Here is a 23908-nt window from a genome sequence, read left to right as displayed (position 1 = left end):
TAAATCTATGACCTCTGGTTATTGAACAGTAACACCAACAACAACAGCAGCAGCGTCGGAGCAGGCTCGAGGGGCCGTATGGCCTACACCTGCTCCTAATTCTTATGTTCTAATGTGCATTTATATTGTGCCTTTAACGTCGTAAAACGTCCCAGGGCGCTTCACAGGTAGTGTTTATCAAAAAAAAATTTGACACTGAGTCACATAAGGAGAGATTAGGGCAGACTTGTTCAAATAGGCAGGTTTTAAGGAGCGCAAGAGGCCAGAATTGGAGGAGCGCAGATACCTCGGAGGGTTGTGGGGCTGGACGAGCTCACAGAGATAGGGCGGGGGCGAGGAGGCCATGGAGGGATTGGAACACAAAGATGAGAATTTTAAAATCGAGGCGTTGCTTAACCGGGAGCCAATGTAGGTCAGCGAGCACAGGGGTGGTGGGTGAACGGGACTTGGTGCGAGTTAGGACACGGGCAGCAGATGAGCTTAAGTTTACGGAGTAAATAAAAGCAACATAAGTTGATCAATACATGAAGGAAATGTAAACTGGGATGGGAGTAGAGACAAAGTAAAGCAGTCGAAACAATTGCCTTGTGCCATGTGTCAGCATACATTGTATTTGTTATAATACAGACAGAAAGAAAAGGAAAAAGACTTGGATTTACATGGCACTTCAGAAACGTCTCATAGAATCATAGAAAGTTACAGCGCGGAAGGAGGCCATTTCGGCCCATCGTGTCCGCGCCGGCCAACAAAGAGTTATCCAGCCTAATCCCACTTCCCAGCTCTTGGTCCGTAGCCCTGCAGGTTAGAGCATCCCAAGTGCACATTGAAGTACTTTTTAAATGTGGTTAGGGTTCCTGCCTCTACCACCCTTTCAGGCAGTGAGTTCCAGACCCCCACAACCCTCTGGGTGAAGACATTTCCCCTCAAATCCCCTCTAAGCCTTCACCCAATTACTTTAAATCTGTGCCCCCTGGTTTTTGACCCCTCTGCTAAGGGAAATAGGTCCTTTCCATTTTATTTATGCCCCTCATCATTTTATACCCCTCAATAAGGTCTCCCCTTCAGCCTCCTCCGTTCCAAGGAAAACAGACCCAGCCTATTGATGTGCCTCAATAATTCCAAGACTCGATGTTAGCGAAACAAAACAAGGCTTTTATTAACTTAGAAGGTAACACGCAGTGGAGAGAGGTATCTTCCATCTGGAGGTCTGCAGTACTGGATATGAGGCCAGACTGAGCTTGCTTACATAGGGGCCAGGTATGGGCGGAGCCCTACACACAATACATTACAATATACAATACAATGGTGAGGAGACGGAACTGAGGTAAGGGAACTGAAACCTGAAACCAGCCACAGTCACAGGCAGTGATGAATGGAATATTTCATCACATTCACCCCTTCTATAGATTTAGTCTGCTCGGGGGTTTGATAGTCCTCTGCGACCAACGTGGCTGTTGTGGTGTCGCGGGTGTCGGCTGGGTGTCCCCGGTGGCCTCCTGGGTTTCTGCCGGGGGTGCCGCCAGGGTTGTTGAAGGGGTAGTTGGTGGGGGTGCCGTTGGTCGATGTTCTTCCGGGGGTGATGAAAGAGTAGTGGGTGGGTAAGAGTTGCTGTGATCGTTGTTGTTGCTATTGCTGTGGTTGTTGTCGTTACCGGCTGGGGCGACGTCTTTTATGGACACGGTGTCCTCCCTTCCGTCGGCGTGCCGGACATACGCGTATTGGGGGTTGGTGTGGAGTAGGGGCACTGGCTCCACGAGAGGGTCCGTCTTGTGGCCCCTCACATGCCTTCGCACGAATACCGGACCTGGGGTGGAGAGCCATGACGGCATGGATACGCCTGAGGTGGATTTCCGGGGAAAGACAAACATTCGTTCATGAGGCGTGGCATTAGTGGCAGTACACAATAGCGACCGTATCGAATGGAGCACATCTGAGAGGACTTCCTGCCAGCGGGAGATAGGGAGGCCCTTGGTCCTTAGAGCTAGAGTGACTGCTTTCCATACTGTCCCGTTCTCTCGCTCCACTTGACCGTTACCCTGGGGGTTGTAGCTGGTGGTACGGCTCGTGGCAATCCCCCTGGGCAGCATGTACTGGCGTAGCTCTTCACTCATGAAGGACGCCCCCCTATCCGTATGGATGTAGCTCGGCATACCGAACAGGCAGAACAGGCTGTTGAGGCATTTAATGACCGTGGCGCTGGTCATGTCTGGGCAGGGGAAGGCGAATGGGAAACGGGAGTATTCGTCCACTATGTTCAGGAAGTAAACATTGCGGTCGACTGACAGGAGGGGGCCCTTGAAATCTAAGCTGAGCCGCTCAAAGGGCCGTGTAGCTTTGATTAAGTGGGCTCTATCTGGGCGGTAGAACCGAGGCTTGCACTCAGCGCAAGTGCGGCAGTTCCTGGTCAGAGACCGAACTTCCTCAATCGAGTAGGGTAAGTTACGGGACTTTATGAAGTGGAACAGCCGCGTGACCCCTGGGTGGCAGAGGTCGTTGTGGAGGGTCTGTAGCCGATCCCCGGTGGCGCTGGCACACATCCCTCGTGAGAGGGCGTCAGGGGATTCGTTAAGGGCCCCTGGCCGGTAAATGATGTCATACTCGAAGGTGGAGAGCTCGATCCGCCACCTAAGAATCTTATCATTTTTAATCTTCCCCCTCTGTTTATTATTGAACATAAACGCTACCGACCGCTGGTCGGTAAGTAGGGTGAAGCGTTTGCCGGCTAGGTAGTGGCGCCAGTGGCGCACTGCCTCCACGATGGCTTGGGCCTCCTTTTCTACGGAGGAGTGTCTGATCTCGGGCCCTTGGAGGGTCCTCGAGAAGAAAGCTACGGGCCGCCCCGCCTGGTTGAGGGTGGCCGCCAAGGCAAAGTCAGACGCATCACTTTCCACTTGAAAGGGAGTGTTCTCGTCCACTGCCTGTAGCGTGGCCCGCTCAATATCCTGCTTAATGCTTTTGAAGGCGGCGTGGGCCTCAGCAGAGAGCGGAAAAGAGGATGCTTTCAAGAGGGGGCGGGCTTTGTCGGAGTAGTTGAGGACCCATTGGGAATAATAAGAAAATAACCCCAGGCACCTTTTCAGGGCTTTGGGAGTGTTGGGCAGGGGCAGCTCCCGTAGGGGGCGCAATCGGTCGGGGTCTGGTCCGATTTCCCCATTCTCCACCACGCTGCCTAGTATGCAGAGACGCGTGGTGTTGAAAACGCACTTGTCCTCGTTGTAGGTGAGGTTGAGTTTTTGTGCGGTTTTCAGGAACCTCTCGAGGTTCGAGTCGTGATCCTGCTGGTTGTGACCGCAGATGGTGACGTTGTCGAGGTAGGGGAAGGTCGCCTGCAAGTGGTGGTCATCGACCATGCGGTCCATCTCCCTCTGGAAGACCGAGACCCCATTCGTCACCCCAAAGGGGACTCTGAGGAATTGGTAGAGGCGTCCGTTCGCCTCGAAGGCGGTGTACGGGCGGTCCTCTGGTCTGATAGGGAGCTGGTGGTACGCTGACTTGAGGTCGATGGTGGAGAACACCCGGTATTGGGCGATTTGGTTCACCATTTCTGATATGCGGGGTAGCGGGTAGGCGTCTAGTTGGGTGTACCTGTTGATCGTTTGGCTATAGTCGATCACCATCCGTTTCTTCTCGCTACCCCTTACCACTACCACTTGGGCGCGCCACGGGCTGTTGCTGCATTCAATAATGCGCTCTTTCAGGAGCCTGTCTACCTCGGTCGCGATAAACCGCCTGTCCTCCCAGCTGTACCTCCTGCTTTTGGTCGCTATTGGCCGGCAGTTAGGGGTAAGGTTCGCGAATAGCGAAGGCGGCTTTACCTTCAGGGTAGCCAGACCGCACACTGTGAGGGGCGGCTGGGACCCACCGTACTTGAGCGTGATGCTTTGGTGGTTGCACTGGAAATCCAGGCCCAAGATCACGCTCGCACATAGATTCTTCATGATTAATACTTTAAAATTATCGTATACAGTTCCGTTAACGGACAATTGTACCGTGCAGTAACCCAGAATGGTCGATGTCTGGGTTTTATCAGCCATAGAGATGGTACCCTGAGTAGGGACCACCTTTAGGGAGAGTTGTTGTGCCAGTTCAGGGTGGATAAAACTCTCTGTGCTTCCACTGTCAATTAAACATTTAACCCGGCACCCGTTTACCTCGATGTCCACCATTGATTTGGATAGCGGGTGCGGCCTGGTCTGGTCCACTGTGACCGATGCCACTGTAGGGCCCTGATCGAGACAAGATGGCGTCCACGCTGTCTGCTCATGAGATGGCGGACCCCACGAGGTCGGGCAAGATGGCGTCCAAGATGGCCGCTCCCACGGCGCACACGCGGCGGTGGCGGGTTTTCCGGCGGGGTTCCCTCTGCACACCTTCCCGAAGTGCCCCTTCTTACCGCACTTAAAGCAGGTGGTGCCTTCCGCCGGGCACAGGTTTCTGGTGTGCTTCGGCTGCCCGCAGAAGTAGCAGTTGGGTCCCCGACGCGTCGCGGCTGTCGTAGGGCTTCTGGGGGGAGAGCGGGGCCCCGACGGTGTCGGGCTGCCAGGCGGGGAAGATGCCTTCCAAGATGGTGGCGCCCTTGGTGCACACGTGGCGGCGTGGACGGCGCGGGCTGAAGAGTAGGCGTCCGAGTTTCTCTGGGCCACATCCAGGGATCGCGCGGTGTCCGCAGCCTGTTTCAGGTCCAATCCCGTTTTTTCCAGCAGTCTCTGCTGGATGTAAGTGGAGCTGAGGCCTGTGATAAAGGCATCGCGAACAAGCTCGTCAGTGTACACTGCGGCTTTTACATCTTGGCACTTGCAGTCTTTGCCAAGCATTTTCAGGGTGCCTAGGAACTCCTCCACCGATTCCCCGGGTCGCTGTGCGCGAGTAGCGAGCAGATGCCTAGCATACACCTCATTCGTAGGCTGCTGGTAATGCGCCTTTAAGATGTCGCAGGCGGCCAGGTACGTGTCGGCGTCTTGGATGAGGGGGTAAACCCGGTGGCTTACCCAATTCCGCAGAATTCCGAGTTTCATACTCGCAGCGTCCGTAGCGTCTTTGACGGCTGCGGAATTGTCCAGGAAGAATTCCATACACATAAACCAGTGTCCGAAGCGTGCCGATGCGTCCGAAGCATGCTGGTCCAAATCTAAACGTTCGGGTTTTAGGAGTTGATCCATTGTGTTGAAAAATAAGTTAATAAAATTGATGTGCCTCAATAATTCCAAGACTCGATGTTAGCGAAACAAAACAAGGCTTTTATTAACTTAGAAGGTAACACGCAGTGGAGAGAGGTATCTTCCATCTGGAGGTCTGCAGTACTGGATATGAGGCCAGACTGAGCTTGCTTACATAGGGGCCAGGTATGGGCGGAGCCCTACACACAATACATTACAATATACAATACAATGGTGAGGAGACGGAACTGAGGTAAGGGAACTGAAACCTGAAACCAGCCACAGTCACAGGCAGTGATGAATGGAATATTTCATCACACCTATCCAGTCTTTCCTCATAGCTAAGATTCTCTACTCCTGGCAACATCCTTGTAAATCTCCTCTGTACCCTCTCTAGTGCAATCACATCTTTCCTGTAATGTGGTGACCAGAACTGCACACAGTACTCTAGCTGAGGCCTAACTAATGTTTTATACAGTTGAAGCATAACCGCCCCGCTCTTGTATTCTATGCCGCGGCTAATAAAGGCAAGCATTCCGTATGCCTTCTTAACCACCTTATTTACTTGGCCTGCTACCTTCAGGGTTCTGTGGACATGCACGCCAAGGTCCCTTTGTTCCGCTACACTACTCAGTGTCCTACCATTTAATGTGTATTCCCTTTCCTTGTTAGCCCTCCCCAAATGCATTACCTCACACTTCTCCGGATTGAATTCCATTTGCCACTGTTCTGCCCACACAGATGATTTTAGTATCATCTGCAAACTTATTAATTATACCCCCTATATTCAAGTCAAGAGCATTGATGTATACCACAAAAAGCAAGGGACCTAGTACTGAGCCCTGCAGAACCCCACTGGAAACAGCCTTCCAGTCACAAAAACACCCATCAACCATTATCCTCTGCTTCTTGTCTCTGAGCCAGTTTTGAATCCAACTTGACACTTTGCCCTGGATCCCATGGGCTTTGAACTTCGTGACCAGTCTGCCATGTGGAACCTTATCAAAAGCCTTGCTAAAGTCTCAAAATATTTTACACACTAGTAAGTTGCCTGTGGTGTTGTCCGCAGACATTGATGGATATATTTTTAATATATTTATACAAGGTGGTGACGGAATTGGGAGAGAAAAATTCAGAAACTCGCTCTACAGAGCCACCCGGTGGCTAGAGCCTGGAATTACACTGTGACGGTTGACATTGGAAACTGAATGGGAAATGTTGACATGGCAATTTACAATGGGAAATGTTCACAGGAATGGGTGACGCAAAAACCATGACAACAGGAAGTCGGGTGTGCAGACTGGGAGTGTGCACCCTATGGTGAGTGACTGCTGTTGTCTTGTTAGGGTAGTTAGTGCCCGGTAGGTTTTTGTTATGCCACCAGAGCTTTGGGGGGTGGGTGCAGGGTGGTTACACTATTCAAATGGTTAAGTCCACACCGTTGGTGTGTGAAGCTTTTGTGGAGCATTGTCAGCTTGCTGCTGAAAGCTGGCCAGGAACAGGACCCAGGTTATAAAGGATTCTTTCTGGCGTAGTCTGAGGCAGTACATAACTTTCTTGGCTTGTGCCTCTGCTCGATTTTGAGAGGCAGGGGGTTAGAAGCATAGGAGATTGGGGCACCGAAGGAAGCCGAAGGAAGTTTTCTGTCAGAGGGGAAAGGGTGTACAGGCGGGCTCGGCCTCCTATGGTCATGGTCTCTTGCCGCATATTGTGCGGGTGTGTGTGTTAGTGACAGCCTCGTGAGTTATTTTAAGAATGTGCCTGTCACAATTGAATAGTTTGTATGTTGTGTGGAAGATGTGAAGTGTGGGAAAGTGAGGGTTGCGCAGCACTGACACCCAACTCCACTGTTAGAACTAGTAAAACAATTTTAACAAGTCAACCTCTCTATCTCCTGGGAGCAAAAGTTGTTTAATGGCAGCTGGGGTAGGGGTGGGGACCTTGGCTTATCAGAATGGTACTGAACCTCCGCTCGACCTCAAGCACGTCACTTGTACAAGGAAGTTCGGCTGAGGAGGGAGGTTGGTATTTTTGATTCGTTTATGGGATGTGGGCGCCGCTGGCAATGCCTTCATTTCTTGCCCATCCCTAATTGCCCTTGAGAAGGTGGTGGTGAGCCGCTTTGTTGAACCGCTGCAGTCCGTGTGGTGAAGGTACTCCCACAGTGCTGTTAGGGAGGCAGTTCCAGGATTTTGACCCGGTGATGATGAAGGATCGGCGATACATAACCAAGTTAGGATGGTGTATGACTTGGAGGGGAACTTGGGGGTGGTGGTGTTCCCATGCGCCTGCTGCCCTTTACTTTCTAGGTGGAAGAGGTCGCGGGTTTGGGAGGTGCTGCCGAAGAAGCCTTGGCAAGTTGGTGCAGTGCATCTTGTAGATGGTACACACTGCAGCCATGGTACGCCGGTGGTGGAGGGAGTGAATGTTTAAGGTGGAGGATGGGGTGCTAATCAAGTGGGCTGCTTTGTCCTGGATGGTGTCGAGCTTCTTGAGTGTTGTTGGAGCTGCACTCACTCAGGCAAGTGGAGAGTATTCCATCACACTCCTTACTTGTGCCTTGCAGATGGTGGAAAGGCTTTGGGGAGTCAGGAGGTGAGACACTCGCCGCAGAATACCCAGCCTCTGACCTGCTCTTGTTGCCACAGTATTTATGTGGCTGGTCCAGTTAAGTTTCTGGTCAATGGTGACCCCCAGGATGTTGATGGTGGGGGATTCGGCGATGGTAATGCCGTTGAATGTCAAGGAGTCAGACAAGAGGTCAGCGGCACTGGTAAACAAAACGGGGGCCACTTCTACAATAATCATTTCTAAATAATCTCTCAACTCATCATGAAGTTTGAGCAGGATTGATCATCAACTTTCAAAACATGTCAGAGTGGTCCTTGCGCATTTCTCGGATCTGGGCTTGTGCTGTTTGGTCCCAACAAGGTGAATCCTGATATAACTGATAACGGGGCTAAAAGGGTTAAATTAGGAGGTCAGGTTACATAGACTAGGCTTCTATTCTCTTGAGTATAGAAAGATTAAGGGGTGTTTAGGATAATTAAAGGAGTTGATAGGGTAGATCGAGAGAAACTATTTCCTCTGGTGGGGGAGGGAGTCCAGAACAAAGGGGCATAACCTTAAAATTAGAGCTCGACCATTCCGGGGTGATGTCAGGAAGCACTTCTTCACACAAAGGATTGTGGAAATCTGTAAGTCTCTCTCAAAAAGCTATTGAGGTTGGGGGTCAATTGAGATCGATAGATTTTTGTTAGGTAAGGGTATTAAGGTGACAAAAGAACCAGCGGCGACATCAGGAAAAAGCAATTACGCAGCGAGTTGTTATGATCTGGAATGCACTGCCCGAAGGGGTGGAGGAAGCAGATTCAGTAGTAACTTTCAGGAGGGAATTGGATAAATACTTGAAGTGGAAACATTTGCAGGGGGGAGTGGAACTAATTGGATAGCTCTTTCAAAGAGCCATCACAGGCACGATGGGCCGCATGACCTCCTTCTCTGCTGTATCATTCTCTGATTCTCTGACGAAGGGATATAGAACCAAGGTGGGTAGATGGAGTTGAGATACAGATCAGCCCTGATCTAATTGAAAGGCGGAACAGGCTCAAGGGGCTGAATGGTCTATTCCTGTTCTGATGTTGTGCTCTTTGGTCCCCACAATGTGAATCCTGATATCATTCGGCCCATCAGGAGAGGTGGAATATCAGAGGTTAGGTGAGTCTCGGGGCATGCTTGGGTATGTCTCAATGGTTGGTTGACAGAATGTGATTGTTTAGAGAGTTACGAGCAGCTTCCCTACCTATCGCCGCTGAGGAGATCAGTGTGGGGGAAAAGGAGAGCAGAGAACTTTAAAAATACAAAATGCCAGCAAAGGGGAGATTGGAGCTTCAATTTTGCCGAAAGCACTTTTGATTGAACAAAATTGTACTGGGGCACTCACACCTCTAGGATACCTGGCAGATTTGATGTTAATTAAGGACTGCTTTCGCCATCATTCCTCCTAAGGGTGATTTAACATTTCTGAACACTTTAATAAAAGTACACTAAGCGCTCGGAATCCAGACCTGCGGACGTTTGAGAATTGAAAGGTAATGTAATAAAGGAAAAAACCCATATCAAAAGGAAGGTTTATTTTTGTTTGATTGAGGAGGGGGGGGTGCGGAGAGCAGGAAGGCAAGCACGCTACGAAGCCAAATGTCAGAACTGCAGAATGACCTATTACCTAACATGTTAAATTATGTACCGCATCAAACCGTCAATCATTGATAGATCCAACAGTGACTGTAGGAGGAAGAAATCACATCACTGCTTTGTTAGTCACCCGCCAACCTTCGTTCTGTTGAGGTTGCAGTTGCAAGAAAATGTCAGTCATGGGAAGGGGTGGGGGATAGCAGCTTTGTGTTCAATAAATGGGAGAGCTGGATCAATTGTCACCAAGGAGTGGGACGTGTGTTGAGTAAGTAGCTGCAGCCTTGTGTCCGCTGTGACTCAGTTGACAGCGCACTCACCTCTGAGATAGAAAGTCATGGGTTCAAGACCCACTCTAGAGACATAATCCAAGTCGACAAGCCCAGTGCCGTGCTGAGGGAGTACTTTTGACGTGTAGTCACTGTGGTAATGTAGGAAACGTAGACAGCCAATTTGCGCACTGCAAGATCCCACAAAAGCATCGAGATAAATGTCCGGATAACTAGTTATTTTAGTGATGTTGAGAGATGAATATTGGCCTTGGGCAATTCAGGACAGGATGACTCCCCTATCGCTTCTTCGAATAGTGCCGTGGGATCTTTAACGTCTACCTGAGAGGGCAGACAGGGTTGCGGTTTGACGCCTCATCTGAAAGATGGCTCCTCAGACGGTGCGGCGCTCCCTCAGTACTGCACGAGCGTGCCAGTCTAGATTATGTGCTCTGGTCTCTGGGGTGGGCCTTGAACCCACATCCTTCTGACTCTGAGGCCACGGCTGACTCAGAAGCTTATTAATTGGGGAAGGGGAGACAGGCAAGCTATTTGATCTAAAGTTGTTTGTTCCAGAACATTAACATGGAGCTGCCACTTCCGAAAAGCAGGTGCGAGTAGCCAGTGCTCTCAGTCATGAGGACATGTAGCTCTCCCGGGGATAATCGGTGGGTTGCTTTCTCTCATATGGCGTTTACTAATAGGAATGTTGCAGGTTTCAGCAAAGCAAGTAAATTGAGCGTTTGAAGAAATATTAAAGGGGATGTTAAAAGGGGTCTCTGGCAATTTAAAGTCGTGTAGAGGGAAGGTTTCCTTTGTTATTTATATTGAAATCATTAATTGCGAGTATACGATCATAGTTATAATTTCACTATATTAATGAATAGACAAAATCTTCTTCCATGCGACTTTAAATTGCCACAGGGCCCCATTAATACTCCTTTGCCACACAATTAGATTTTCAAGCATTTTCAGAAAATTCGGAAGATTGCTAATATTGATATTGGGAAAGTTTTCTACAAGCACATTACTGGAAAATGTGCCTAAAACTATAGGAATAGAATCTGGCTCGTTGAAAGACTGTAGTCAGAAGTCCTTTCAAGACTTGATCAAAAAATGCAATCAAACGAATTAAAATGCTTTGATGATAATATATTTCAGATTATTTCTGTGTGGTTCACATAAATCATTTAAATTTGGTCTGCTCAGGTGAAGATATCCCTTTGCCACTCACTTGATTTCAGTCCTTCACGATGCTAACCCCAACTGTCTTAGAATCATAGAATGGTTACAACACGGAAGGAGGCCATTCAGCCCGTCGAGCACGTGCCGGCTCTCTGCAAGAGCACTTCAGCTAGTCCCACTCCCCCGCCCTTTCCCTGTAGCCCTGCAATTTTTTTTCCTTCAGGTACTTATCCAATTCCCTTTTGAAAGCCATGGTTGAATCTGCCTCCACCACCCTCTCAGGCAGTGCATTCCAGATCCTAACCACTCGCTGCGTAAAAAAAGTTTTTCCTCATGTCGCCTTTGGTTCTTTTGCCAATCACCTTAAATCTGTGTCCTCTGGTTCCCATTACAATTATTAACAGTGTATCTGAGCAGATCGGTAGGACGTTTCTTTAATACAGGAAACTCTTTTTTATCCGGCACCAACGGGACCGGCGTGGTGCCGGTTTATCAAAAAGTCCGGATTACAGAGAGGTATAGTTAAAAGGTACGAGAGCTCCGTACACAGCAACAAATCCAGGCGTCCCTGTTACTTAGCAACAGGTGCAGGAACCCCGGCCACAGACCAAGCGTCCCTGTTGCATAGCAACAGGTGCAGGAACCCCGGTTACACAGCCACAGATCCAGGAACGGCCACTAATATGAAGTAAAACTTACCTGAACCTACTCCTGAATTTTGCCGGTTAACAGAGGTTTCCGGTTATTTAGATGCCGGTAAATCGAGAGTTTCCTGTATCTCATCTGAAGTGTGGCATCTCCTAGGAGCAAAGGAGCTCCCAGTGGCCCTTTGACCCACGATCTCGGTTCTTTGCTCGAGCGATACGAGACTAATTCCACTGCCCTGCTCCCTCCCCATGGCTCCTGTGCCATCCTCTGCTTCAAATATTTATCCAATTTTCTCTCAGTCGATGCAAAGGTCTCTGCGTCTGGTACTCTCTGTGCCAAAGCACTGCCTGCTCTAACAGCTCTCTGTGTAAAGACATTTCTCCAAATCCCTCTCTTCATTCACTTATTCATCATTTTAAATCGATGACTCCGCCCCCCCCCCAATGTTCCCTGTAAGCGGCGCTTTGTTCTGTGCGGCCTGTTTCTTTTAATGCGCGGTCCCTTTAAATTTCTGCGCATGCGTGGTATTTACAATGTGAGAGCGGGTGAGCGACCCGTGTGGGTCCTTTCAGATTATTGTGTGGCCGCGTGCGCGCACCTTAGGGGGGTCATCGCTCCCCCCAACACTGACTCCCCAATCAGAGGAAATAGTCCTTCCCCGTCCACGCTATTAAAACACTTCATAGTTTTAAAAGTATCTATTAAATCTCCACGTTGCCTCCTCCGCTCCCTTCGAAATCGCCTCGGTTACAATGCACCACGCCCCAGTAGTGAACTGGCATGTCAGTCAGGATTATGTGCTCAAGTTCTGGCATGGGGCTGAAACCCATAATCTTCTAAAACAGAGCAGGACTACTACCAACTAAAGCAACCTGACAGTTTGGCTTTTTCAAAGGTTTCACATCACTTATCCTCTTACATTTTTAGTTGTTTGAACATAGGAACAGGAGTAAGCCGTTCAGTCCCTTGAGCCTGTTCTGCATTTCAATTAGATCATGCTTCATCTGATTCTTAACTCCATCCTTTTTTACACAGCGAGTGGTGAGGACCTGGAACTCGCTGCCGACGGAAGTGGTGGAAGCGGAGACACTTGATGTTTTCAAGGGGAGACTGGATAGGCACTTGAGGGAAATAAACTTGCAGGGCTACGGGGATAGAGTGGGGGAAAAGCAACTGACTGGATTGCTCTACAGAGAGCTGGCACGGACTCGATGGGCCGAATGGCCTCCTTCTGTGCCGTTATGACTCTATGACCTCAATTAGATCACCCCTTAATCTTTTATACTCAGGGGAATACAAGTCTAGTCTACGCGACCTGTCGTCATAAGTTAATCTGTTTAGCACCAGGTATCATTCTGGTGAATCTGCGCTGCACCCCCCATCTAAGGCCAATATATCTTTCCTGAGGTGCGGTGCCCAGAACTGAACCCAGTACTCCAGACGGGGTCAAACCAGATCTTTATATAACTGAAGACAAATGACAGGGGCCGATTGCTGCATACCAATGGTTTCTATAGTAATCTCGGATGTAATGCTTAAGTTATCCACCAGAGGGAGACAAATGTTAAGGGTTCATTTACCAGTGTTTTAAGGTAATGTTGCATTGTGGGAATGACTCATAGGATCATCCATCTTGGATGCATCGTGCAGTAGAATTAGAAATGCATGCCTGTAGCTTGTAAGAGCTCTGTTCGCTCCTTATTCTGTGTAAATTAAAAGTAAAGTTTTGAGTTCCTGAAGTCTCACTTATATCAATTAATTGGACCTTACTACTCAGATATAACAGTTTCAATCATGTTAGCGTGGTCGGTATGGACAAGAGTAAAATATGTTTTAAAACCCTGGGGATAATGGAGCACCACGCTGGATCTCTGCACCACAGAATGCTGATGTGTCATTCCACGCTGGTGTTGCTTTTCTTCAGGGAGTGTGGGGAGGGAAAATCGGATTGCTTTTCATGCCCCTCCTAGCGGCAATCTCAAGACTGGGACAGACAGAGAGGCCTGGGAGACAGTCGCCCATCTGCCTGCCCTCTCGGGCTGGAAGGAGCTGACAGCAGAGCTGCAGAGGAATGCTGGGAACATAGCCGGTGCAAAGTCACAGCATGCACTTGATGTGCCTCAATAAATCCGAGACTCGATGTTAGCGAAACAAAACAAGGCTTTTATTGACTTAGAAGGTAACACACAGAGGAGAGGTATCTTCCATCCAGAGGTCTGCCGTACTGGATGTGATGCAGGCTGGGCCAGCTTACATAGGGGCCAGGTATGGGCGGAGCCCTACACACAGTACAATACAATGGTGAGGAAACGGAACTGAGGTAAGGGAAATGAAACTGAAACCAACCACAGTCACAGGCAGAGAATACCAATGAGTGATGAATGGAATATTTCATCACAGCACTCTCATCACAAAGACAGAAATGGACACTGAATTATTTTGGACTTTCGATAATCCTTTTAAAGAATCCAGAGGGCAGTGAATCTTTGGGATTCTCTACCCCAGAGGGCTGTGGAGGCTTAGTTCGTTGAGTATATTCAAGACAGAGAACTGTTTAGCACCAGGTCTTCACACTGAGGACACCCTCCATCGTGTTGTGCGGCACTACCACCGTGTTAAATGGGATAGATTCAGAACAGATCTAGCAGCCCAAAACTGGGCATCCATGAGGCGCTGTGGGCCATCAGCAGCAGCAGAATTGTATTCCACCACAATCTGTAACCTCATGGCCCGGCATATCCCTCACTCTAACATTACCACCAAGCCAGGGGACCAACCCTGGTTCAATAAGGAGTTTAGAAGAGCATGCCAGGAGCAGCACCAGGCATACCTAAAAATGCGGTGCCAACCTGGGGAAGCTGCAACACAGGACTACATGCATGCTAAAAAGCGGAAGCAGCATGCTATAGACAGGGCTAAGCGATCCCACAATCAACGGATCAGATCAAAGCTCTGCAGTCCTGCCACATCCAGTCGTGAATGGTGGTGGACCATTAAACAACTAACTGGTGGAGGAGGCTCCAAGAATATCCCCATCCTCCATGATGGTGGAGTCCAGCATGTGAGTGCAAAAGACAAGGCTGAAGCATTTGCAACCAACTTCAGCCAGAAGTGCCGAGTGGATGATCCATATCAGCCTCCTCCTGAGGTCCCCACCATCACAGAAGCCATTCTCCAGCCAATTCGATTCACTCCACGTGATATCAAGAAACGGCTGAGCGCACTGGATACAGCAAAGGCTATGGGCCCCGACAACATCCCGGCTATCGTGCTGAAGACTTGTGCTCCAGAACTAGCCGCACCTCTAGCCAAGCTGTTCCAGTACAGCTACAACACTGGCATCTAGCCTACAATGTGGAAAATTGCCCATGTATGTCCTGTCCACAAAAAGCAGGAGTTTGCACATTCTCCCCGTGTTTGCGTGGGTTTTCTCCGGGTGCTCCGGTTTCCTCCCACAGTCCAAAGATGTGCGGGTTAGGTTGATTGGCTATGATAAATTGACCCTTTGTGTTCGGGGGATTAAATACACAGGGTTACAGGGATCGGGTGGGATATGTGTCAGTGCAGGCTTGATGGGCCGAAATGGCCTCTATCTGCACTGGGGTTTTCTGTGATCTGTGTGTGAAATCCAACCCGGCCAATTACCGCCCCATCAGTCTACTCTCAATCATCAGCAAAGTGATGGAAGGTGTCATCGACAGTGCTATCAAGCGGCACTTACTCACCAATAACCTGCTCACTGATGCCCAGTTTGGGTTCTGCCAGGGCCACTCAGCTCCCGACCTCATTACAGCCTTGGTCCAAACATGGACAAAGGAGCTGAATTCCAGAGGTGAGGTGAGAGTGACTGCCCTTAACATCAAGGCAGCATTTGACTGAGTCCGGCATCAACGAGCCCTAGTTAAACTGAAGTCAATGAGAATCAGGGGGAACATGCTCCACTGGCTGGAGTCATACCTAGCACAAAGGAAGATGGTTGTGGTGGTTGAAGGTCAATCATCACAGCCCCAGGACGTCGCTGCAGGAGTTCCTCAGGGCAGTGTCCTAGGCCCAGCCATCTTCAGCTGCTTCATCAATGACCTTCCCTCCAACATAAGGTCAGAAATGGGGACGTTCGCTGATGACTGCACAGTGTTCAGCGCCATTCGCAACTCCTCAGATAATGAAGCAGTCCATGCCCGCATGCAACAAGACCTGGACGACATTCAGGCTTGGGATGATAACTGGCAGGTAACTTTCGCGCCACAGAAGTGCCAGGCAATGACTATCTCCAACAAACGAGAGTCAAACCACCACCCCTTGACATTCAATGGCATTACCATCGCCGAATCCCCCACTATCAACATCCTGGGGGTCACCATTAACCAGAAACTTAACTGGATCATCCATGTAAATACTGTGGCAACAAGAGCAGGTCTCACCTCCTGACTCCCCAAAGTCTTTCCATCATCTACAAGGCACAAGTAAGGAATGTGATGGAATACTCTCCACTTGTCTGGATGAGTGCAGCTCCAACAACATTCAAGAAGCTCGACACCATCCAGGACAAAGCTTGATTGGCACCTCATCCACCACCTTAAACATTCACTCCCTCCACCACCGGCGTACCGTGGCTGCAGTGTGTACCATCTACAAGATGCACTGCAGCAACTCGCCAAGGCTTCTTCGGCAGCACCTCCCAAACTCGCGACCTCTTCCACCTAGAAGGACAAGGGCAGCAGGCGCATGGGAACACCACCACCTCCAAGTTCCCCTCCAAGTCACACACCAGCCTGACTTAGAAGTATATCGCCGATCTTTCATCGCCGCTGGGTCAAAATCCTGGAACTCCCTCCCTCACAGCACTGTGGGAGTACCATCACCACACGGACAGCAGTGGTTCAAGAAGGCGGCTCACCACCATCTTCTCAAGGGCAACTAGGGATGGGCAATAAATGCTGGCCTTGCCAGCGACGCCCTGATTTCATAAACGAATATAACAAAAAAATCGATAGATTTTTGAATATTAAGGAAATCGAGGGATATGGGGATAGTGCAGGAAAGTGGAGTTGAGGTAGAAGATCAGCCATGATCTTAATGAATGGCGGAGCAGGCTCGAAGAGGCCGAATGGCGTACTCCAGCTCCTATTTCTTATGTTCTAAACCAATTTGCCAACCAAGGTCCCACTAATAGCAATGTGATAATCATAGAATCACTGGAAGTTTACGGCACAGAGGGAGGCCATTCGGCCCATTGCGTCCATGCCGGCCGAAAAAGAGCTACCCAGCCTAATCCTACTTTCCAGCTCTTGGTCCGTAGCCCTGTAGGTTACGGCACCTCAAGTGCATATCCAAATACTTTTTAAATGCGATGAAAAGTACTTGGATATGCAAGTACTTTGATTAGGTAATCTGTTTCAGCGATGTGGGTTGAGCGATAAATATTGACCAGGACACTGGAGAGAACTTCCTCTGAAACAGAGAACATAGAAAAATAGGAGCAGGAGTAGGCCATTCGGCCCTTCGAGCCTGCTCCGCCATTCAATATAATCATGGCTGATCCTCTATCTCAATATCATATTCCCGCTTTCTACCCATACCCCTTGATGCCATTTGCATCTAGAAATCTACCTATCTCCCATTTAAAAATATTCAGTGACTTGGCCTCCACAGCCTTCTGTGGTAGAGACCACAGGTTCACCACCCTCAGTGAAGAAATTTCTCCTCATCTCAGTCCTAAATGTCCTACCCTGAATTCTGAGACTGTGACCCCTCGTTCTAGACCCCCCAGCCAGGGGAAACATCCTCCCTGCATCCAGTCTGTCTAGCCTGGTCAGAATTTTATACGTTTCAATGAGATCCTCTCTCATTCTTCTAAACTCTAGTGAATACAGGCCTAGTCGACCCAATCTCTCCTCATACGACAGCCCTGCCATCCCCAGGAACCAGTCTGGTGAACCTTCGCTGCACTCCCTCTATGGCAAGTACAGTATATCCTTTCTTAGGTAAGGAGACCAAAACTGCACGTAGTACTCCAGGTGTGGTGTCACCAAGGCCATGTACAACTCTGCTCTGCTTCATAATCATGCCGTGGTATTTATGAGGCAGGTGCACTTGAACAGTAGGTGAAGTGGATCTGTTTGGTGTGATCTTCAACACGAGAAAAATGTCATTTTAAATTTCAGTGTAATCAATGTCATTCTCTGCTTAATATTAATGCAGTCTCGTTGTACAGAAGGGATCACATCATTTGCAATTAACAACAGCACATACTCTGGTAAATAGACTGCCAGTTGCTCTTGGTCGCAACAGGAGAATTATGTCAGGTTGAAGACAGCTAAGCACCTAATCCAAAAAGATGGGAGACTTTCCCAGCACTGCAGACAAAGGGCCTGCTTGAAATAAAGCTGCTGCATGAGCTCTTGAACAGCAAGCTCAGTCCCACCTCTTTCCCATCTGCTCAGTCCCACCTCTTTCCCATCTTCAGAGGTACGTTTATCAGGCTTTTTTGTTGTTGTTTTAATAATGGGCCGGATATTCCGACCCCCACGGGTACGTACGTGCCCGTAGGGGCCACGCAAATGCCGGTTTCAGGCACGCGAAGCGCATGCGCTAAAACCTGGCACTTCCGATCTGTTAAGAATCCTCTTGACAGGTCCTCCTCCTGCCCGGGAGAAGGGCCTCCGTGGCGGGGGGAGAGTTCCGCTTTCTGCACAACCTCCGCCCGCTGAAAACCTTTAAAAATCTTACGCCTGGTAAAAATAATTTTTTTCCCACTCATTTATAATTTTAAAATACTTTTAAAATAGCTAAATTTATTTTTAGCCCCAAAAAAACTTTAATTATTTTTGTCAAAAAATTTAATTTAATGTAATTTTAACTAATAAGTGACGTAAATTTTTTTTAAAATGTTTCATTGTGTTTTTTAAGTGATCCCCATTCATACTTTTGACAGATCTATGTCAAAAGTGTGAAGGGGGATTCCCTTCTTTGATTGGTTCCCCATGGCCCACGTGATCCCAGGGATGCTTGCGAACCCCCTACACCCCCTGGGATACCTGGGCCTCTGCCCGCACGGACCAGGCGAGGCCCAGGATCGAAAGTGTCGGGACCTACACAGCCAGCAGGTAAGTGCGTAGATTTTTCCCGATCGGAGGCATCCGCACGCAGGAAGCCTCCGATCGGGAATATCCGGCCCATTAAATTGTGCATAAATTGTGCATAAATAGCGACACTAGCACTGAAGTCTTCTCGTCAGAAGTGAAGCTTAATTTTTTAAAAACCTCAAGCAGTGACCTTGGCATTTAATCAACAGGCGAGCTGTTTATTGCCTCCAAACGGATGTTGTTGCTGAAGTCGGCTCTATTGGGACATTAGCGTGAGTTTTGGAAAAGTGCGGGATAAAAAGATAACCTCCGTCAAATTAATTTAAAAGGACCGACATTGGGGGAGCAGAAGAGTAAAATCAATTGCATTTTCCCCGGGTTGATAGACACATCAGGGAGATTTTGAAAAAACAATGGCCCCGATATTAACGGGGAGGCTGGAGACCAGTGTTTGGGGAGGCCCGAAGCTCCCTGGAGGGGCGCGTTCCTGCTCCTCCTGGCCCACCAGGAGTGCAGAAAGAACCGCTTTACCTTGGACAGTCGGCAGCTCCCACCTTGGGTCAGCTGCTGGGAATCCCACAGCTCGGGCCTCCCCCTCACCTACTATCAAGGGATATGGGGAGAAGGCAGGGACAGGGTACTGAATTTGGATGATCAGCCATGATCTCATTGAATGGCGGAGCAGGCTCGAGGGGCCAAATGGCCTACTCCTGCTCCTATCTTCTATGTTTCTATTACATTTAACTCGCGGCGCCGATGATGTGGTATGTTAGTCAAGCTTTTCGTGGGAGCCTCGTCCATGGCCTGATAGCTGCACTTTAAAATTTAAAGGGGTGGGAATCGGGTCGGGTTGTCTAATCCTGATATTTTAGCCTCTCTCTACCCCCCTGCTGCTCGTCGATGGAGGCGGAGGTGGGTGGGTGTTTTGGGGGTGGGGTGGGGGGTGGGGTGGGTGGAGTTTGGGAGGGGTTGCGGGGGTGGGTGGGGTTTGGGAGGGGTTGCGGGGGTGGGTGGGGTGGGGGTTGTAGGTGGGGTGTGGGGTGTGGGTTGGGGGGGGTGGGGTTGGGGGGGCCGAGGGGGTGTGTTAAAATCGAAGCCAGTGTATCTATATTACACGAAACCACTTATCGTCTCGCTGGCCTTAGCTGCACTGATCCCTGTAAAGGGCGGAAACCAATCTCTGAGGTACTCACCCTGGCTAAACTGGTCCCGGAGGGAACTTTATAAGGGACGTACTTTCTGTAGATGTGTCCTACTCTGGAACAAGGAGCGTCGTACATGTGACCTCCGCACATCCAAACCTATAGAAATGAGGAGGAAAAGAAAGAGGCTGGTAACACAAATTCCCCAGTACACTGCAGAGGCTAGAGGCACCTCCTTTGTTTGTAGTATAATAACATATAGTAACAAATGGGATACGGTAGCGTAGCAGTTATGTTACTGGATGAGGAATTAAGGTAGACCTGAATACTGGATGAGTAATTCAGGTAGGCCTGGTCCAATAATCCAGCTAGGACACTGGTTCAAATCCCACCATGGCAGTCTGAGAATTTGAATTCAGTTTTAAAAAATTTGAATCATTGGAAAAAAAAAATTGGTATCAATAAAAATGACCATGATTGTTATAAAAAACCCAACTGGTTTACTAATGTCCTTTAGGGAAGGAAACCCATCGTCCTTACCTGCTCTGGCCTCTATGTAATTCCAATCCCAAACAGTTCTGACGAAAGGTCTTCGACCTGAAACGTTAACTCTCTTTCTCTCTCCACAGATGCTGCCCGACCTGCTAAGAATTTCCAGCATTTTCTGTTTTTATTCCAGTCCCAACCAACCTGGTCGAATCTTAACTACGCTCTGAAGTGGCCTCTGTTGCATCAAACAGCCCCCAAGAATAGCGGCATGAGAACCACCAGCACTGTTTCAGGGCAACTAGGGGGATGGGCGATAAATGTGGTGGCCTTGCCAGTAACACCCGCATCCCAAGAATGAAAAAACAAATTAAAAACCATCAGAGATTACATATAATGGAACCACCATTATCCTGTTACCCACCAGAATTTTTGCAAGATGTCATAGAAACTTAGAAACATAGAAGATAGGAGCAGGAGTAGGCCATTCGGCCCCTCGAGCCTGTTCCGCCATTTAATGTGATCATGGCTGATCATCCAAATTCAGTACCCTGTCCCTGCTTTCTCCCCATATCCCTTGATCCCTTTAGCCTTAAGAAATATATCTAACTCCTTCTTGAATATATTTAATGAATTGGCCTCAACTGCCTTGTGTGGTAGAGAATTCCACAGGTTCACCACTCTCTGGGTGAAGAAATTCCTCCTCAACTCTGTCCTAAATGGCTTACCCCTTATCCTTAGACTGTGACCCCTGGTTCTGGACTCCCCCGCCATTGGGAACATCCTTCCTGCATCTAGTCTGTCTAGTTCTGTTAGAATTTTATAAGTTTCAATGAGATCCCCTCTCATTCTTCTAAACTCCAGCGAGTATAAGCCCAAGCAACCCAATCTCTCCTCATACGTCATTCCTGCCATCCCAGGTATCAGTCTGGTGAATCTTCACTGCACTCCCTCCATGGCAAGAACATCCTTCCTCAGATAAGGCGACCAAAACTGCACACAATACTCAAGGTGTGGTCTCACCAAGGCCCTGTGCAACTGCAGCAAGACATCCTTGTTCCTGTACTCGAACCCTCTCGCTATGGAGGCCAACATACCATTTGCCTTCTTAACCGCCTACTGCACCTGCATGCTTACCTTCAGCGACTGGTGCACAAGGACACCCAGGTCTCATTGCACTTCCCCTTCTCCCAATCTATTGCCGTTCAGATAATAATCTGCCTTCCTGTTTTTGCCACCGAAGTGGATAACCTCGCATTTATCCACATTATACTGCATCTACCATGCATCTGCCCAATCACCCAACCTGTCCAAATCATACTGGAGTTTCTCAGCATCCTCCTCACAGCAAACACGCCCACCCAGCTTTGTGTCGTCCGCAAACTTGGAGATATTACATCTAGTTCCCTCGTCTAGATCATTAATATATATTGTGAATAGCTGGGGTGAATGCCACCCTACTCCATTTGTTATTTCTATTTCATCTCCTTTTCTGTGTGAATAAAACTTAGTAATGCTTCTTTTTGTTATTTCTAATGTATCTGCCTTCATTCCCATGCTTGGCCAACCAGAGATTTAACACCAACATTTGGGTACTCTCCATTACCTGCCCATTTCCAATACCCACCAGGAGCGTCCCCCTCACCACGGCAGATATCAAAAGTGTCCACTCCACCCGTACACAGAAACCAATGTCACGTTGCTCATGTTTTAAATAGCATGAAATTAAGCAGAATCACAGAAATGATCTGATATCTTCAGCTAAAGATCTGACGAGATCTCTGCGCTCCTCTAATTCTGGCCTCTTGTGCATCCCCGATTTCCATCGCCCCCACCATTGGCGGCCCGTGTCATCAGCTATCTAGGCCCTAAGTTCCCAAGACGCTTCACAGGAGCGTTATCAAACAGAATTTGACACCGAGCCACACAAGGAGATATTAGGACAGATGACCAAATGCTTGGTCAAAGAAGTAGGTTTTAAGGAGCATCTTAAAGGAGGAGAGAGATGGAGAGGTTTAGGGAGGGAATTCCAGAGCTTAGGGCCTAGGCAGCTGAAGGCACGGCCGCCAATGGTGGAGCGATTAAAATCGGTAATGTGCAAGAGACCAGAATTGGAGGACTGCAGATATCTCGGGGGGTTGTGGGACCAGAGAAGGCTACAGAGATAGGGAGGGGGCGAGGCCATGGAAGGATTTGAAAACATGGATGAGAATTTTAAAATCAAGATCCAGTGAAGGCCAGCCAGCACAGGGGGTGGTGTGTGAATGGGACTTGGTGTGAAATAGGATACGAGCAAGGGTGTGAAGAGGTGTTGAAAGAGCCGCTGAACTGCACTCAATCCTTTTGAAGAGTTAAGAGCAGGTGTGGATCACTGCTGCCCTCCACCCATTCCGACAAGTTGGCATTGCCAACACTGCTCATGTGGGCAACTAATGGAAAATGGTGGACTGCTCAGCGTGACTGTATGATAGTAGAATGGTAATAAAACTGACTGAATATCCCACTTTAACTTCTAATCAGAGTGTTTCTTATCAATCCAGCTCAACCTTTTGGAGCAGTGCTAAATCATATTGAACCACACACAGAGAAATGACAATGCAGATCAGTATAATTCACGTGGGATATGGTCATTGCCTCCACAGGTGAGTGACAGCCGCAAATCAGATATGCAGCACATCCAACGCTTGCAATTTCATTAACAATTGATTGATTTTGTGCTAGTATCAAGTGCACCAGTCTCGGGGCGGGAAGAAAAATTCTCTCCCCCTCTCTATTTCTATGCATTAAAATAATATGCCAAATCAATAAATCATCAATGAATTTGCGAATATTGGCAATGCTGGTTGCACTGAGCTCAGCGAGTGCTGATATTTAGCAGGTTCGTCCGCTAATATCCCACGGTGTAATTTCGAGGCCGCGATTTTAATTGGAGCGTTAACATTTTCGGCTCATTTCTCTCCCTTCTAGTTCTTCGCTCCAGCCCCCCACCCCTTAGCCCGCTCTCCCACCCCACCACCCACCCCGCTCCCCAGGACTGAGCTGAGCTGCAATGACAGGGAAGCGAGTAATCTGCTCCCAGGCTAGTGCCATTATGGCCCGGGCAGCAGGTGACACGTGGAACGAACTCCCGCCCTGTGGGCAGTGAACTGACATCTGCTCAACCTCTCCCCCAACGACCCCTGGACCGAGATAAGGAACTCAGTGATCGAAGCTGGTGCTTCAGTCCTACCTACCTACTTCTCCGTGCTGTGAGTTTTAGCTCCATTGATATTTCTTCAGAAAAGCGTTAATAAATAGACTCCAAAAAAAGAAAAATAAATAAATAAACAGGCTGTGAACATGATCAGAATTAAATAAGCCAGTGCTACTTTCTGCACGATCCCAGCGACGTGGAGGATGTATCCCAGTTGCCTCTGTGTGAGTTATATGCCTTGCATAAGTTCTCAACATGGTTCTTACAACCTAACTTTATGCCTCAATTGCTGCCAGATTTCCATCAACCACAATTATAGTCACTGTCAATGTCGCACTGACCTTCATCCTCTGTCACAAATCCTGTCAGTAATGGGCTAAAACTAGTTTCAGAGTTGAAAGAACGGCTTACCCATTACCTCCCTTTATATTAATAAGCACGGGCAGAGCCCTGAGGTCAGTAGCTTTAATGAGACGAACGACAGGAGATGACTAAGATGGAAGCCCCCTGTGACACGAGAGTCTCCCGATGAATCTGTTCCCTGAGCAAAATA

General features: G+C 48.7%; 1 protein-coding gene across 1 annotated transcript in view; it reads right to left on the bottom strand.

The window, feature by feature from the left end:
* Positions 1-23908, bottom strand: part of LOC147124016 (polypeptide N-acetylgalactosaminyltransferase-like 6) — a 248984-nt gene that overhangs the window by 134000 nt on the left and 91076 nt on the right. Inside the window, exon 4 of the mRNA XM_085977447.1 lies at positions 19728-19835. Within this exon, the coding sequence (XP_085833573.1) occupies positions 19728-19835 (108 nt within the window). The remainder of the gene's footprint in view (positions 1-19727; positions 19836-23908) is intronic.

The sequence above is a fragment of the Somniosus microcephalus genome, chromosome 1 (assembly GCF_052327205.1).
Source record: "Somniosus microcephalus isolate GS21.2 chromosome 1, FLI_Smic_1.0, whole genome shotgun sequence".
NCBI classification, from domain to species: Eukaryota; Metazoa; Chordata; class Chondrichthyes; order Squaliformes; family Somniosidae; genus Somniosus; species Somniosus microcephalus.
The sequence above is the reverse complement of the archived record's forward strand: the minus strand, read 5'-3'. Positions and strand labels throughout refer to the sequence as shown.